At 53.7% G+C, this 16712-nt stretch overlaps 1 protein-coding gene across 5 annotated transcripts in view; it reads left to right on the top strand.

Moving 5' to 3' along the window:
• The window catches only part of LOC118770253 (ELKS/Rab6-interacting/CAST family member 1-like), a 192708-nt gene that overhangs the window by 138394 nt on the left and 37602 nt on the right, over nucleotides 1-16712 (top strand). For all 5 annotated transcript variants that reach the window (XM_036517808.1, XM_036517809.1, XM_036517810.1 and 2 more), the window contains one exon: nucleotides 4602-4749. In XM_036517808.1, the coding sequence (XP_036373701.1) occupies nucleotides 4602-4749 (148 nt within the window). The remainder of the gene's footprint in view (nucleotides 1-4601; nucleotides 4750-16712) is intronic.

Here is a 16712-nt window from a genome sequence, read left to right on the forward strand (position 1 = left end):
ACGGGCTGTCAGGCGTGGGACAGGGCGATAAGCAGCCGGTCCCTCGGGCTCCCCTGCCGCTTTGAAGGGGAGGAGGAGAGCGGAGCGGTCAGCGCGGGGGCGGGGGGCGAGGGTGACATGCGCCCGCAGCGGCACACTCTGAGCAGGCGGGGGGGGGGGGGTCTGAGACCGGCCGAGTCCTCATCCTCTCAGCCGCCACGGTGGAGTGTAGTCTTTACATTTCATTAACGTTCCCCTGGTAACCACAGGGGAATATAAAGCAAGATCGTGCTTTGCAGCAGTAGCTACAGGGTTTGGCTTTTTCCGGTGGTTGTTTTAAAGGTGCCTATAAATGTTTGGTGTACATTGGATAGACATGCTCTAGGCCTTTGAATAATAGCTCCTCACCCTGTCTGTACATGTGGAATTTAATAGGAGTTGGTGTTTTTCATTGTTAAAGGAGATAGGAGTAGATGTAGATGTTCATCGTAAAATGTTACTGGGAAACATAGTTGTAAGTTTTCCCCTTTCTTGTCCACTTTTCCATAGCCTCTCTTTGTACTGCAAAATAAGCTTTCCCTCACTCAGAGACCAGTCCCTTCACTGTGATCCTGTTATGTGGGCCACCATGATAAGTCGCTGTTGTCTAATCACGGTGGCCTGTTAGTCACTGTTGTCCGTGTAAGTCAGTCATTTAAGCACAGGTGCGTGTCTGTGTTTGAGCAATCAGGTGATTAAAAGCAGGTGACTTCAGCGAAGGGCCTGGATGTGAGTCAGAGGCAGAGCATGAAAGCCGATCATTCCCCCATCGAGGGCGTGAGTCAGCGTCTCCTTTCTGCTTTACTGTCTTATTCGTCCGTTTATGGCTGTCTGTGTGGAGACGTGAGCGACGTCCCTCGGTCGTGGGAGAGGTCTGTGATTCGCTGCCTTCATGAGTATCTCGCCGTGGAAACCAGACGCTGCATGCGGGTGCCCGATTGCTCCCGATCTCTCCTGCGCAGGAGAAACGCGTTCTGGGAAGAGCAAGCCATGGCCTCCTGCCACCCGGCAGGGAAAATGGAGTTTGCCTTCTTTTATTTCATACTTTAAAGTGCTCTGGATCTCCTCCAGAGCTCCACGTGTTTAACACGACTGCCATAGATTTCATTTTTATGTGCCACATTGTAACGTGTCACTAAGAAATGCGCAGAGATTTCTATCTTCGAGGTTTTTTTTTACCCTTTCGGTGCTGTTTAGCGTCTTACTCAACATGCTGTATTTAAGTGTCAGAATTTGTGGCTTCGATCATTTAAGCACTTACTTCAAGAAATGAATAATACAAAGATTGAATTTATTTGTGTGTTGGGAGAAGGACGCATGCTTCTTTTCATTCTCTGTCTCTCTATCACCCTGTCTCCATCTCTTTCTTTTCCTCTGCTTCATTCTTTCTGTCTCTCCTCTCTCCTCCGTCTCTCCCCACCTCCCTCTCCATTCTCACTCAATGAAAGCAGTGCTAACACAAACACAAAAGCGTGGAAAATGAGCAGATCTTCCTCTGGAACCGAGAGCGGCCACCATTCCGACCGACCCTCGAATTCCGAGGGCAGGGGGAGGAGGCCGCAGGTCTGCCTTGGTTTAGCCCGGGGTTGTTTGTGACATCACGGGGGTCTTTTTTTGTTTGATTGGCTGTCAGCGTGTGTGAGGAATTCTGGAACTGCGCTGCATTTTTACCCCCGCTGGAGTGTGAGAATTCCTGGGTTTGGTGTGCGGTGGCTTCAGGCTCAGTGGCTTAGTGCAGCGGGCCAGCGACGCCACGTTCAGGCCGTAAATCTGACATGCTCTCCACAAACAATGAAGACCATCATCCCGAGGAGGAGGAGGGTGGAGCTGCTCCAGCGAGCCGCTGCTCAGGGAGGGATGAGAGAGAGAGAACTCATCTGTTGTCAGGTTACCTGGTGAGAACTCCAGGTGAACTGCTGTTAGGTTACCTGGTGAGAACTCCAGGTGAACTGCTGTTAGGTTACCTGGTGAGAACTCAAGATGAACTGCTGTTAGGTTACCTGGTGAGAACTCCAGGTGAACTGCCGTTAGGTTACCTGGTGAGAACTCCAGGTGAACTGGTGTTAGGTTACCTGGTGAGAACTCCAGGTGAACTGCTGTTAGGTTGCCTGGTGAGAACTCCAGGTGAACTGCTGTTAGGTTACCTGGTGAGAACTCCAGGTGAACTGCTGTTAGGTTACCTGGTGAAAACTCAAGATGAACTGTTGTTAGGTTGCCTGGTGAGAACCCAGAGAGCCATGCTGACTGATTGGTGACATGCCTTTATTGATCACCCGTGAGGCTGCAGGTGATGAAGTGACTTCACCTTTAACCTCATGCAATTAGTAACTGCTCCACTGAACGACTGCCCTGCTGACCTCAAAGGTTACCAAAGGGTAGGAACCAATGAAATTGGTCCATTCAGACTGTTTCTCTTTGTGGGTATCTGTGGGTGTCCTGACTTAGGCTGTACACGGTCCAATCGTGAGGCTGAGTAGTTAAAGCACGAAAAGAAATGATTAGATCAATATCTAGTTAGAATACAGCAGAAAACAGGCCTGTTTTGTGGGGCAGTGTTTCCGTCGGGCGGTAACGGCAGGAGTTAGACTCACACAGGTGCCGTTCCCCTGTTCCGGCCTCAGTAACGCCCTCAGGATCCCGCTACGAGCCAGTGCTGCTGTGTGAGAGCCCCCGCACTGGAGGCTGGCGTCTGGGGCCGAACTTTTAATGGAGCAAAGTGCATTCGGTGAGGTCTCCTGTCTCCTACGGCGCCTCTCGTCTGAGGGGGGGGGGTGTGTGCGAGCTCCGAGCTCTGTGAGTACTGCCCCCCCCCAGCAAGCTTCCATGCCACACGTGTTGAAATACGTTGTAACTACCCTGCATAATGTGTGATTGAGGATGATGTGCCTGCAGCCCTGGTACAGAGCTGTACTCAGTGAGGGTACCCTGAGAGATCAGAGTCATCACCCCCCCCTGCCCCCCAGGTTCACCCCTGACAGAATCCACTCTTTCTTCTCCTCTCCTTCATGTAGCCTGTATCTCATTTCCTGCCTGAGAAGGGGGCAGGAGCTGCTGTTGTTCTGACCTGTCCCGCTCCTTTGAGCCCCGTCGTATTTTGGGGTCGCGTTGTCAGGTGATGCCCAGGTGAATTAGCGTTGGAGCTGGGGGGAGAGCCTCAGGCCCACTGCGGAGCTGACAGGAGCCACAGCTTCCACCCCCCATTCCCCCCCCCCCCCCCCCCCAGGCCTGGAGCAGAAGCTCAGGCGTCTCCGGCCCTGATGCCGTGCTGATTGATGAGGTAATATATACATGTATATAAATACAGCTGTAATGGCGATGTGCGGGCGGGACACCGAGCAGCTGTCCGGAGACGGCGGCGGGCTGTTAGCGGTTAGCGTGGGTGGGGCCTCCTCGGGCTCAGATGGGCGAGCTGCCGAATCTCGCCTGAAGCTTCAGACCTTGCCCTTCGTCTGCCTCATGAGCAACGGGATGAGCCGCGAGTTGGGGGGGGGGGGGCGTGCAGAGAACCAGGCCTTTGATGAGGGCTGAGGGGGTGCGGAAGCCGTGTTCCCGGCCGGGCTGGAGGTGCAGACCTCAGGGGCTGGTGTTGGGTGGCCGGTGTTTACGCCCCGTTTGATGGCCAGAGGAGGAAATCAAACAGGCCCTGATTAGTACCCCCCGCTCCGCCGAGCAGCACGCAGGTAAACACGCTACTCCAGGCACAACAATGGCTTCTCTGTGCTGTCCATGTATTTACACGCCATTAAAAATCCATGCAGAATAATTCTGGCAGGGTGCACTGTGTTTTTTACACCTTGTTGCTGGGGGAGGGGGGATTCCTGGGTTCAATGTGGCCCTGTCTGCGATTGGGGGGGGGGTGAAACCCAAGGGTGGTACATAACCTAACTCCTGACTCTTAGTGCAGCTGGTGGAAGACAGGAAGTCATATAGGTCTGGCATTGTTTGGGCGTGGTCATCACTATGATGTCGCAAAGGCAGAGTGAGGTCCATTGTGGTGCAGGGTGGATGCACGTCTCCGTCCTGCTCCCTCTCAGAGAGAGGAGGAGAGGGGGGAGAGGAGGAGCGGGGGGAGAGGAGGAGTGGGGGAGTTTGTTTAGCGCTGGCCTCTGTCGGCCTCCTCCTCCCCTCTCTGGTTCTCATCAGCTTTGCCCTCTAACGCATTCCACAGCTTCCTCGATTAATCAGCCCGCGCGGCTGTTTTTCCGGCTTCTCTGCCAGACGGGCCCGGCCGGACCCGCACCACCGTGCGCCGGTTTCATCTCCACAGGTGGCCAGCGGAAACCGTTGTGAAGTCCGCTTTTCGGAACAACTTGTTTGGCTTGCGCTTTCAAGTCTGAAATATAGACCCATGGGTAAAATAGTTGGGCTTTTTTGTCATTAAAGATGCCAAATGTATATATATTTTTTAATTTTCTCTTTCTGAAGGTCTGCAGCTGGAGCACACTGTTAATCTGTTGTATGAGCCAGCACCTCTTAAAATATGCGTGTGTAGATCTGCGCCATAGATCTGTCCCTGCCCCTCTTCTCTCCTCACCAACCCCCACCCCAGTTTTAATGTCCTGCTGCTGTTTTGTCCCCCACAGGCAGGAGGCGCTGCTGGCCGCCATCAGTGAGAAGGACGCCAACATCGCCCTGCTGGAGCTGTCGTCCTCCAAGAAGAAGAAAACGCAGGACGAGGTGGCGCTGCTGAAGAGGGAGAAGGACCGGCTGGTGCAGCAGCTCAAGCAGCAGGTGAGGGACCCGCTCACCCCCGTCACATGACCCTCGCAGATACAGGCTTCAGCGTTCCATGCAGTGTGGAATGTTGCCGGTGGGAATCAGTCACGCTTCTGTGCGGCCTGCTCTTGGGGGCCTCCTGTGTTATTGTGACATGTGTTGGCTTTCGTTGGCCTCACAGTGCTGTAGGAGGAGAGAGAAACACTAACAGACACTGACAGAGTGGGAGCAGCCGGTGGATCTGAGGTCTGGGCTACTGTAGAGATCATGTAGCAACAGACGAGAGAAAGGTCCCATTTATGAAAGAGGAGGCCGAGGGCAGGCCGAGAAGAGGACAGAGACGGTGAGAGTGAGAGTGAGAGTGAGAGGGTGAGAGTGAGAGAGAGAGAGGGTGAGAGTGAGAGAGAGAGAGAGAGAGGGTGAGAGAGAGAGAGAGAGAGAGAGAGAGAGAGAGTGAGAGAGGGTGAGAGAGAGGGTGAGAGAGGGTGAGAGAGAGAGTGAGAGAGTGAGAGGGTGAGTGAGAGGGTGAGAGTGAGAGGGTGAGAGTGAGAGTGAGAGAGAGGGAGAGAGTGAGAGGGTGAGAGAGAGAGAGTGAGAGAGAGAGAGAGAGAGAGTGAGAGAGTGAGAGGTAGAGTGAGAGTGAGAGGTAGAGTGAGAGAGAGAGAGAGAGAGAGAGTGAGAGAGAGGGTGAGAGTGAGAGGGTGAGAGTGAGAGGGTGAGAGTGAGAGAGAGTGAGAGAGAGTGAGAGAGAGAGAGAGAGAGAGAGTGAGAGAGAGGGTGAGTGAGAGGGTGAGAGTGAGAGAGAGAGAGAGAGAGAGAGTGAGAGAGAGAGAGTGAGAGGGTGAGAGGCTCACAGGGAGCAGATGCCACAAGTCTACTAGTGAGGGTAATTTTAGGATTATCCAGCTCCTCCTCAAGGTCTCCACAAACTGTCCACAAACACACAAACTGCAGTACGCAGACGCGCACACACACACACACACACACACACACACACACACACACACACCCATACATAGCACACACTCTCATACACGCATACTACAGAGTCACCCCACACATACGAAGGCAAAAACCCACATCCAGAGCACAGGCACCCACTCACACATACTCGCGGGGGTGAGCTCCCTCGCTGGGCTGCTGGGTGTCTGATGGCCGCTCCTGGACTGCGTCTCTCTGTGAGGATGTGCTGAGTGGCAGGGCTTTATCAGCCAGGGGCGGCTGGCGCATTCCACAGGAAATGGATGTCAGGGCGGGAGATAGGAGGGAGAGCCGCTCCCCGAGGACCGCGCGGGGGTGCAGCCGGGTGTCAGTCACTTACTCTCTGACCCGCCGAGACCATTTACCCAAACACATCTGATACCACCCAGCTCAAATGACCTGATTGTGGCAGTTAAATTCCACAGAGTGGGCTACTATGGAGAGAGAGAGGGGCGGGGGGGGAGACGGAGAGAGACAAAGAAAGAGGGAGGGAGAGAGGGAGAGAGCGAGCAAGAGAGAGGTTGGGGTTTAGCTACTCTGACGAAGACAAGCAGTGTCAGATGTGCGGAGTCTGTGTGTGTCTCTGAACTCAAACGCAGCAGCCGGATGTGAGCAGAGGCTGCAGGCTGGAGCAGGACAGGAGGCTTCTGTGCCGCACTGTCCCCAGCTCCAAGAGAGGACTGAGCTGTTTCTGTGACCTCGTTTTGTCACAGGAGGTAACGAGCACGGCACCCCCTCACTTGCGTGTCAGAGAGCGGGTTCAGAGCCGAAATGAGGGTCGGACAAAGAGACGCGCTCCTCATGAGTGTGTGTGTGATTCGCGCTCTGCATCAGCTTCTAAAGAGCGTGTAAAAATAGGACCGAACGCACTCGGCTTTGAACCGCCAGCGTTTTCATAACCTCTCTGAGCCACAGAATATGCTCCGTCTCCGCAAATTAATTCCTGAGTCGGAGAGTGAGGATCCTGCAGGCGTCCTCAGCAGAGTCGGGCAGGACTCGGGAAAGTGCGGCTGGTATTACAGTGAAAGGGAGGCGGTGAAATCCGGCAGATAAAACGTTCAGCTTGCCTTTCAGATCCGTGTCAAGTGCCAGGCACACGTGAGTCAAGCAGCAACTGGCTGCCTCATGTGGTCCGTGCATACTGCACAAGCACATACACTTGCATTTGCACTCACAATCACACACACTCACACTCACACACACACTCATGCACTCTCACACACACACAGTCAAACTCACACACACACACACACACACACACACACACACACACACAAGCACAAACCTCTCACTTCCACAACACTAACACACTGAGAGGTGTGGTGTGCTGGACAGGGAGCTGGAGGTCATGGGGTTGAATCCCAATGTGGGGCACAGCTGCTGTGCCCCTGAGCACGGTCCTCGTCTTGAATTCCTCCAGTAAATATCTGGCCGCATTAAAAGGATCCCGTGTAACATGGGAGTTTCATAAGCAGGGTGGGAAGAGTGCGTAAGCTCACTCAGACTCACACACCTGCTGTAGCTGCTGTATCCGACGCAGGGTGTCGGTCTGTCAGATGGGGGTTGGGGGTGGGGGGGGGGGGGGGCTGCTTTCGACCTCGGTGCCTGCAGAGGCTTCTCTGTGCGTAAAGTAACTTTTCAGATGGCTTTAAGGATCTGCTTAGATTTATAGCGCCCAGCTCGGGCAGTAAGTCATGGGCTGGGGCCGGCCTCCCCCCCGCTGCGCAGACGCAGCCCCCCCCACGCTAATTGGATGCAGAACTGCGCAGCCGGGAGTGGGCGGTGGGGGGGGGGGGGGCTGCTGGGAGAGTCAGGCAGGAGAGAAAGAGTAGGAGTGGAATTCCTCCTCCTGTCCTGTAGCCCTAAATTGCAACACTGAGCCTGGCCTGCTGTATTATTGCATGTGTGTATTATTGTACTGTGGCCTAGCATAACCCCCCTCCCCACCCCCCCCCAGTGCATGCAGAATGAAAACGTTTCCCTCTGTATAAAGTGTGTGGGGAAAAAAGCGTGAAAATGGTGTGAAATGAGGCTGCAGTGTTTACCTGTGATCTGATCCAGAGGATTTGTCTTGCCCCCTTGGCAGGTACGGGGCAGCCCTCTGACACCGACACAGAGCCCTCTCTGTTCGGCCATGTTGGTCTTGCTGGGTTTGTGTGGTTTTAGTCCCCGTCTCCATGGGTAATAATCTTCTGCTTCCTTATGATGGATCGCGTCAGAGATTTCCTGCCTTCTCCCATGTTCACCGTATGTCACCGTGTGTGTGTGTGTGTGTGTGTGTGTGTGTGTGTGCATGCACATTTCCCTGTCTCTGTGAGTTCTATTTCTGTATCAGTGCAGGTACCTCTGTGTGTCAGTTTAAATTTCTGTCTGTATCAATGTGTGTCTCAACATGTGTTATGTGTGTGTGTGAGTGTGTGTGTGTTGGTGTGAATGTGTGTGAGTGACCCAGAGGGGGTGCAGAGGGTAGGGAGTTAGGGCTCTGTTACTGAGGAGGAGGTGAGAGTGAGAGGTTAGGAGTGTGTTGAGTGAGAGGTTAGGAGTGTGTTGGGCGTGTGATGCTGGGGTTTAAGGGTCTTAAGAGTGCAGTGCAGCCTGATCCTTCCTGGCCTGATGGATATCAAGTGATCGTATATTTTTAGTCCTTCCTCTGGGAGAGCACACATGTCAGAACGCTAGACCCAGTGTCTTGTTAAAGACGTGTGTGTGTGTATGTGTCTGTGTGTGCGTGAGTATGAATGTGAATGAGTTTATATGCTGTTTGTATGCTAGAAAGTACATTTCAGATTGCAGTCTGCTGAGAGAGTGTGTTCTACAGGAGCTAAACTCACCGCTCGGGTGACCCAGCACAGAGGGGGTGCTCCTGTTTCCCCGCAGCATGGCGAGCTCACCCAACACAGCCGAGAAAGAGGTGGAGAGGCAGCGTGAATGAGGGACAGAGAGAGTGAATGAGAGAGGGAGAGAGAGAGAGAGAGAGTCAGAGAGAGTTCTGAAATGGTCAGGCCCAGCTTCCAGAGAGTTGCGCTATGACCAGGAGTGATTAAGCTCAATTGCTGTTTGTAAGTCCACTGGGAGATATAAAAAAAAAAAAAATCTGGTTGCAGTTTTCAAACCTCAAACTGGAGTTAGTGCGAGTTCCCACAAGTCCTGGAATGGTGTCAGTAATTCCATCTGCTGAAAGGGGCTCTCAGTGGGGGGGACCCCTCAGCTTTACCTGCCGCGGTGAGGAGGATTCAACCTGTGCGTGTCTCTGTGCTGTCCGTCACCTCACCCGAGCGTCCCCGTGAGCCGTCCATCGTCCCTTTGGGGAGCCGTGACGGGGTGCTGCTCACCGAAGCCTGCTGGAGAAAGCTGAGAAGAAAAACATCTCATCTGGTGAAACCGGCAGAGTAAATAAAATGTAAAACTCTGTGGGTTCTGCCAAGGCCGCGTCCCAGCCAGGCGAGGGGGGGGTCTGTGAGTAAACCGCTGTCCCTGTCTGAAAGCATCTCTGTATTTCTGCCCCCAGCCCAGCTGCAGGCCTTGCCAATCACAGTCCTGAAGTTAAAGCCCCGCCCACAGGCGATCAGGAGCTTTCAATAAACACCCCCCCCCCAAACAAACACACAAACCAACTAAACACCAATAATTTCTTATTTATCGCAGGGTCTGTTTTTCCTCGGCCCGGTAGCCAGTGGCGACAGTTCCTCCACCCTAAACGCAGCTCGATTCGCGGCCGTAACCCGCAAGTGAAGGCTGCAATTACACCATCTCTTGGGCTGAGACTGATTTTTTTGCATGGTGTTACGTCACGGAAAAGGGGAAAATCTGTTTTAGGGAACATTAAACCTGCAGAAATGATGCAGTAAATAAACAAAGGCGGTGTGTTTCCAGCGCATGCAGCGTTTCAGCGCTGGAGGGGAGGGGAGAAGGCCAGACCCCGCCCCTCTGATCCTCCAGCCAGTGGCTGCTCTCTGAGGGGCTGTCCACACAGTCACCTTAACAGAATGACCACAAACTCGGAGAGGCCGCGGAGAGGCGTGTGCTATAGCCTGTGTTCTGATGGCCCACCCGTCGGGTCCGTTTGTGGCCTGTAGGAGTCCGAGGTGCTCTCACTTCTGTGCCCGTCTTCAGTCATCCTGGGGTTGGTTTGCTGTTTGGACAGAGCGCTTCCACTGAAGATGAACCCCCCACACTGGAATCACACGTCTCTACGCTGACACGTCTTCCTCCAAAGGCCCTTACCTGCAGTTAAGCCCTGCTATCCTGAGTGTTCTTTATGAATGCATTCCTGTAACCGGTTTCCCACTCGCCCTGACCTGGTGGTGACCTGACCTGACCTGAACCTGCAGCAGGAGAGGTCAGCGTCCATCCCTCACGGTGCAGTCTGCTCGGCCGGCCCCCGAGGGTTCTGGAAGGTGGGCTCAAGAGTTCCGGAAAAGGGAACTTGTGACCTGAGGGAGAGCAAAGAGGAAACCTCGGGGGCGTGGCTTTTAATGGATGGAAGTCATGACATCACCCACCTCCCTGCAGCCTCCCCTGTGCGTCAGTGCGTTAAGATGGCCTCAGCGGCGGCCTCAGCGGCACGGCCCACCAGCTCCGCACAACGCTCACATTAAGAACTGAGAGGGGGTTCGGGGAGTGAGTGAGGGGAACGTGCAGCAGAGCACCATGTGGTTTAAATTTGGAGACATGGTTTCGCCTGAAACTTACATGGTGTGTGTGTGTGTGTGTGTGTATTTCAGCCTCCTCTCTCCTGCATGAACACACCTGAGTCTCTGCCCCTGGTGGCAGAGGGCTTCAGTAAAGCAGCACTTGCCACTGCCCCCCCCCCCCCCCCCCCCCGCAGCTCTAATTGGCCTGTAAGAGAAGCCTCCCTGTCAGCCTGGTGTCTGAGTTTGTGCCACAGTGCTGCCCTGTAGCATCTGGGAGTGTGCCCCACACATGCACGCACACACGCACACACACACAAACGCACACACGCGCACACGCACACACACACGCACACACACACACACACCCCATCCCAAGGCCGTCGGTCACGACAGCAATTTGCTGACAGATGGAGATCCCTCGGCAGCCGGGCGGTGATGTAGTGAAGCGAATCGCTGAACACCTGAAGGTGTGGAGAACAGAGCTCAAACAATGACAGGGCTGAAGCCGTTGAGCTGGGGCTTTCGCTGTCATCACAGTGGTGGGAGGTTAGTGGCAGGTGACAGCGTGGATGGAGGCGGACAGACGTGGCAGATTCTTTAAAGTGTATTACGTCCTGTTCCAGCCTGAACGCTGTTACTGGGGGAGTCTTTCCTGGCTATTTTATGATATTTTATGAAAGCTGTGTGCTAACCTGATTGCTGTTTCTGTAGGGTTGTAGCTAGATGTGTTTCATTACTTGTGCGCTAGCCTGTGTGCTGTTTTTATATGAGTTGTAGTTAATTTTGTTTCATTAGCTAGGTGCTAACGTTTATAAAAGTTGGAGTTACTTTTGATTCGTCTGCTTTGTGCTAGCCTGTGCGCTACGTTCAATATTACGTTCAATATTATGGGATGTAGGCCTACTGTGTTGCCACGCTCAGATCAGCGCAAACACGCGTGACAGGCTCATAAGTCATGTATGAAGCTCTGAGTCCGCCTGCCGTCACGCAGGGAAAACGAGCCGGGTTGTTAACGCGCACTGTTTCCCTCTCCGCACGAGAATCATCTGTCACGCGACGCCGGGGCGGGAGCGCTGCACGCGCTGCAGCGGCCCAAAGGCGGCGAGCGGCCCAAAGGCGGCCAGCGGCCCAAAGGCGGCCAGCGGCCCAAAGGCGGCGAGCTCCCCAGCATGAGGAAGTGTTGCGGACAGTTGCATTTTTATGCGTTTTGGACAGGGGGAATGACACATCTAGGACAAGCAGATGTATAGATGGATATGTATGTTTTTACATTTGCGTGCGATAGCAGAGACAGCATTCAGTGACAGTCATGCTGAATTCTTTTGTTGGTGAGGCAGTTATTTCTAGGTTATGGATTTTGATGACCTCAATTATGAGATTAACAAAAGGGATTTGATACCGCTCTGAAAAAGTAGTTCCAGCAATAATGACTCAGCGTATTTACCACTCTTAACTTTTTTGTTATAATTATTTTTTCTCTTGCCTCAGCACATTTGGAGTATGGGGGGAAGAAAAAGAAAGAAAATGATAATAGAGAAAAAGTAAAATAATTGTGAAAATGATTAGATTAAGTGAGCAAATGAGTTCCCCAGTTGGAACGGAAACCAGGAAACTTGAGTTGAGCATTCCAGCCCATTACCATCAGCGGTGCTCAGGGGCTGACCGGCCTGAGTCAGAGAGGGTGAGGGAGAGGGAGAGGGTGAGGGAGAAGGGGAGAAACCTACTGCAGGATGTGATCCCGATATCTCACGGTCCTTATGCGGTTTCCAGCCTCCTGAACGCCTTTAATTAATGAGGCAGTGGAATAGCTGAGACAGCTCAGAGAGGAGAAATCCCATTAAGGGTCCCTGAAGACAGATGTCCTGCTCTATTAATTAATTGGGGGAGGGCACCAGAGGGGGAAGGGGGTGTCACTCCTTTCGAATGGGAGTTGAGTGGGTGGCTGTCGTCCTGCTGATGAACCTGCCCCCCCCCTCCCCGGATCAGACTGTGCGTTCCATTTGTCAGAAAACCATGTCAATAAGAGGCGAGAGGGGTAAGAGGGTGTGATTGATACTCTCTGAGCGTCAGCTCTCTCCATAAATATTGCATTAACCTCTCTGAACCCGTCGCTGCGTGGCGGTATGTGAGGCGTGGAAGTGTGCAGACCTGAACGGGTCAGGGTGGGCCCTGGGGGGGGGGACCGAACGCTGAAGGAGAACCAACCAGGACCAAACACTGAAGGAGAACCAACCAGGCCCAAACGCTGAAGAAGATTGAAACCTCGACCAAGCGTTGATGGCAAACAAAATGCTGAAGGAAAACCGAGCAGAGCCAAATGCAGAAGGAAAGAAGGACCGGACCGAAGGCTGAAGGAAAGAAGGACGGGACCGAAGGCTGAAGGAAAGAAGGACCGGACCGAAGGCTGAAGGAAAGAAGGACCGGACCGAAGGCTGAAGGAAAGAAGGACCGGACCGAAGGCTGAAGGAAAGAAGGACGGGACCGAAGGCTGAAGGAAAGAAGGACCGGACCGAAGGCTGAAGGAAAGAAGGACCGGACCGAAGGCTGAAGGAAAGTAAACGTAGCAGGCTGTATCAGAAGGGCCGCATCGTGTGCCCCCCCCCCCGGGCCACTGCCGCCCGATCGCGTTTCCCGCTAAATTGTATTATATATGGATGTAAGGGGCTCCCACAATTAGGGGGGTTCTTAAGGGGCTTAGCCTCTCCCGCTCCCTTTCTGTGGGTGCTGTTCTGCGTTATGGCTAACACATGTTCCCCAGAATTCCTGCTCTGCAGTGAGGGAGCCCCCCCCCCCGCCACTCTGCCACCTCGGAGCAGAGCTGAGGAAACGTGCGGAGTTCATAAACCCGCCCCAGAGAAATCCTGTCCGCTACAGAGGGGGGATAGGGTTACTGCTGTGCCTCTCCTCTCCTGCTCTCACCTCTCCTCCTGTCCTCTCCTCTCCTCCTCTCCTCCTCACCTCTCCTCTCTCCTCCTCTCTTCCTCTCCCCTTCTCTGCTCCTCTCATGTCCTCTCTGCTGTTTCCATTTTTTCCATCCTTATTTGGTCCAAAAGTTGGCACGCGGTCCGTTGTTGCAAAAAATGTCCGATTGTTCATTTGCAGTGAAGGGAGGAAGGTTTCGGGAGCCCCGGCCAAAACCCTTTTGGAGGGTTTGGGCGCTCATGCTAATGGAAGCTAATGATGTCACAGGAGGAGTTAAGAGGGCTGGGGGTCAAAGGGCACAGATGGGCTCTTTGGTGCAATTTGTCATGTTTTCCTCCCTGGTATCCCCCCCTGCATGGTTTCAGCCAATGAGAGTTTTCCTGTAGCAGATGCTGAAGTGAGTTTCCATGGAAGCACTTCTGCTCAGAGCATCATTGATTCAGCACTGTACCTGTGTCTGAAGAAAGACTCTGCGTATCTGAAGGAAGCTGCAGCTCTGAGTGAACTCAGCTGGAAATTTACATAATTGAAAATAGTAAAATGCTTAAAAACTTTTTGCGTTAAAGCTTTTTCATTTAAGCCTGTAATTTAGCTTTGAAGGAACTTCGCCATGGAAAACATCAGAATTAATTCTCAGTTTAGCAGTTTTCATTCCAATGGTTTATGATCACGGAAATGACACACAGAGACCGTTCGGCGCGAATTGGGCCGAAAAGGGCGGCACTGTGTTTTGTTTTTCTATAAATCTAATGCTTTTGCTGTTTTTTACGGGGCCGCTGTTAGCTCTTGGCAGCGTCTCCTGCGGCCGTTGAGTTTTCCAATCATTAATTAAAGGGACTCATCTAGCCCCGCCACCGACCCTTCCTCCTCTTCCTCACCCTCCCTTCCTCCTCTTCCTCACCCTCCCACGGCACACGGCATTAGCCGGTGAGCAGAAGTTTCCCGAGCGTAACTCAAGAGTCGAGCGCGTTAGCAGCCCCTCCCCCGGCTTCGTCAGAGACGACAGGCGAGACATCGGCCCGCCACTCGGCAGCCCGGGCCAGGCCCGTCAACAAATAAATGGCCTGTTTTTTTAAAGCGTGTTTGCTTTTCCATGGGTCACTGCATCATCGGCAGCCAATCAAAGCCCAGCCGGGCTCTGTGAGAGAGTACCGAATTTCACTCGCAGGTGCAGGCTGACCCCCCCACCCCACCGCCCCGCCACCCCCCCAAAGCTCTGTAATTTTGTGGCCTGAAGGAAAAACTGTTTATTTTTAGCGTAGTCAATTTAAGTGTATTTGTTTTGAATGAGGAAATGAATGAGGTGTGCGGGGAGGCAGCGGGGGCTGAGTAATGCTCTCCCTCTTTCTCTCTCTCTCTCTCTCTCTCTCCCCCTCTCTCTCTCTCTGTCTCTCTCTCTGTCTCCCTCTCTCACTCTCTCTCTCTCTCCCTCCCTCTCTCTCCCTCTCCCTCTCTCTCTGTCTCCCCCTCTCTCTCTGTCTCTCCTCACTCTCTCTCTCTCTCTCTCTCTCTCCCTCTCTCTTTCTCCCTCTCTCCCCTCTCTCTCCCTCTCCCTCTCTCTCTCTGTCTCCCCCTCTCTCTCTGTCTCTCCTCACTCTCTCTCCCTCTCTCTCTCTCTCTCTCTCTCTCTCTCCCTCTCTCTTTCTCCCTCTCTCTCTCTCCCTCTCCCTCTCTCTCTCTCTCTCTCTCTCTCTCTCTCTCTCTGCTGTTCTGTGCATCCGCAGAGCTCTGTGAGTCTAAGCCCAGCTCACAGGGACGAGGCCCTGATCGCATGCAGTAACCACCAAAGCATGTGGAACAAATCGCCCAAAGTCGTGCGGGCTTATGTAAGGTAGAGCGCAGGGACAAGGGCTTTTGGATTTTAAGGTCGGTGGAGATTTCCGAGCAGCATTTACGGCTTTGAAGACATTCTGTCCGCTTTCCACAGAATTCAGAATGGGCGTTTGATCACTCAGAATGACCAGGTGCCGGTGCAGGATCTGATCTGGACCTGGGTTTTGTTGCCTGGATATAAAAGTTACCGTTACTCCCAGGCCAGTGATGGTCACATGACTCCAGACAGGCGTTCCTGGTGCATCCTGGGATATCAATAGGGATATCGGGTTCCAATCAGCTCCTCAGTGCCCCCCCCCCCCCCCCCCCCTTTGGTCGACTCTAAGACCCAAGCATTTCCTCATCTCTGCCCCCGCCCCATACAGCTGTGACAGACTGCAGTTGCCATATCCTCCTCCTAACCCCCCCCCTCTTGGGCAGCGGTTTCCCTGAATGGGGTGTGAGGTGTGTTTGGGGTGTGAGGGCTGTTTGGGGTGTATTTGGGGTGCATTTGGGGTGTGAGGCAGCCTTCTTTGATGTGTTTGCTCTGGGTTTTTATGAGAGCTGAGCCTGCGTGGCGGCTTCAGTAGTGGGGGGGAGGAACCGAGCCTACACGGGCCTCTCGTCCACGCCGGAGCGCAGCATCGCCGGGGGGTGTGTCCTTCGCTCTCCCGCCACTGCCCGCCCGCCGGTGCGAAGACCGCTGCCGGCCTCTGCAGCGCCGCCCTCTCACGGGTTCGGTGTCCGACAGTGTGGCACGCAGGACACGCACCCCGTCACCCTGGGGACTGCAGGGGAGCAAAGCAAAATAGTCCCATCAAGCAAAGTCTTGGTTTTTCCTTAAAAAAATGGAAAACTATTAGTAGTGAAGCAAACGAAAGCGTCTGGCCGGTTCCCAAATGGCGTCTCCTCAAATTGGTTCCGTGAGGAGCCCTGCTGGGGCTCCCTCTCTGCGCCCCCGCCGCTCGGTCCCCTCTCTCCGGGTAATTACAGCCCCGGCTGCCAGCCATCGGGTATTACAGTCATTACCAGATTAATTTTTATCCATCCTCGTTTCCCCGGCATAATTCCTATCTACTGGAGCGTATCGGCGGAGGGAGGGGATCCAGGCCCGGGACAGCCTCACAGGGGCAAATCGCTCAGATCACTTGCTGGGGTATTTTGGTTTGGGTTCAGGAAAGGGGTGGGGTTGGGCTGAAGGTTCCGTGAAACCAAACAGAAGGAGACCAACCATCACATTTTCGACTGGTTTTAGTCAGGGAAACATGGCTGTGAGCGGATAGCTGTAGTTTCTGCTTTTTTAAAAAAAAGGGGGAAAAAATCTAATTCAATTTGATTTCATATTGATTTATTTAATTTGTAAGTGGGTCAGATTGGCAGTGTAAAGGGAGGCATTCAGCAGCGCACACGGGGTTTCAATAAGCGGGGTGCGTGCAGACGGTACCGCTGCGAGGAAAGGGGTACACCGCTCCTCCTCACACCCTGCACCCTACACCTCCTCGCACCCTGCACCTCCTCACACCCTGCACCCTGCACCTCCTCGCACCCTGCACCCCGCTCCTTCCGCCTGCAGCCGTGTGGGGTTCAGGGGCCACGCCCCCGGCCCGTCTCCCCCAGAGAGCCCCCAGC

The sequence above is a fragment of the Megalops cyprinoides genome, chromosome 23, assembly GCF_013368585.1.
Source record: "Megalops cyprinoides isolate fMegCyp1 chromosome 23, fMegCyp1.pri, whole genome shotgun sequence".
NCBI classification, from domain to species: domain Eukaryota; kingdom Metazoa; phylum Chordata; class Actinopteri; order Elopiformes; family Megalopidae; genus Megalops; species Megalops cyprinoides.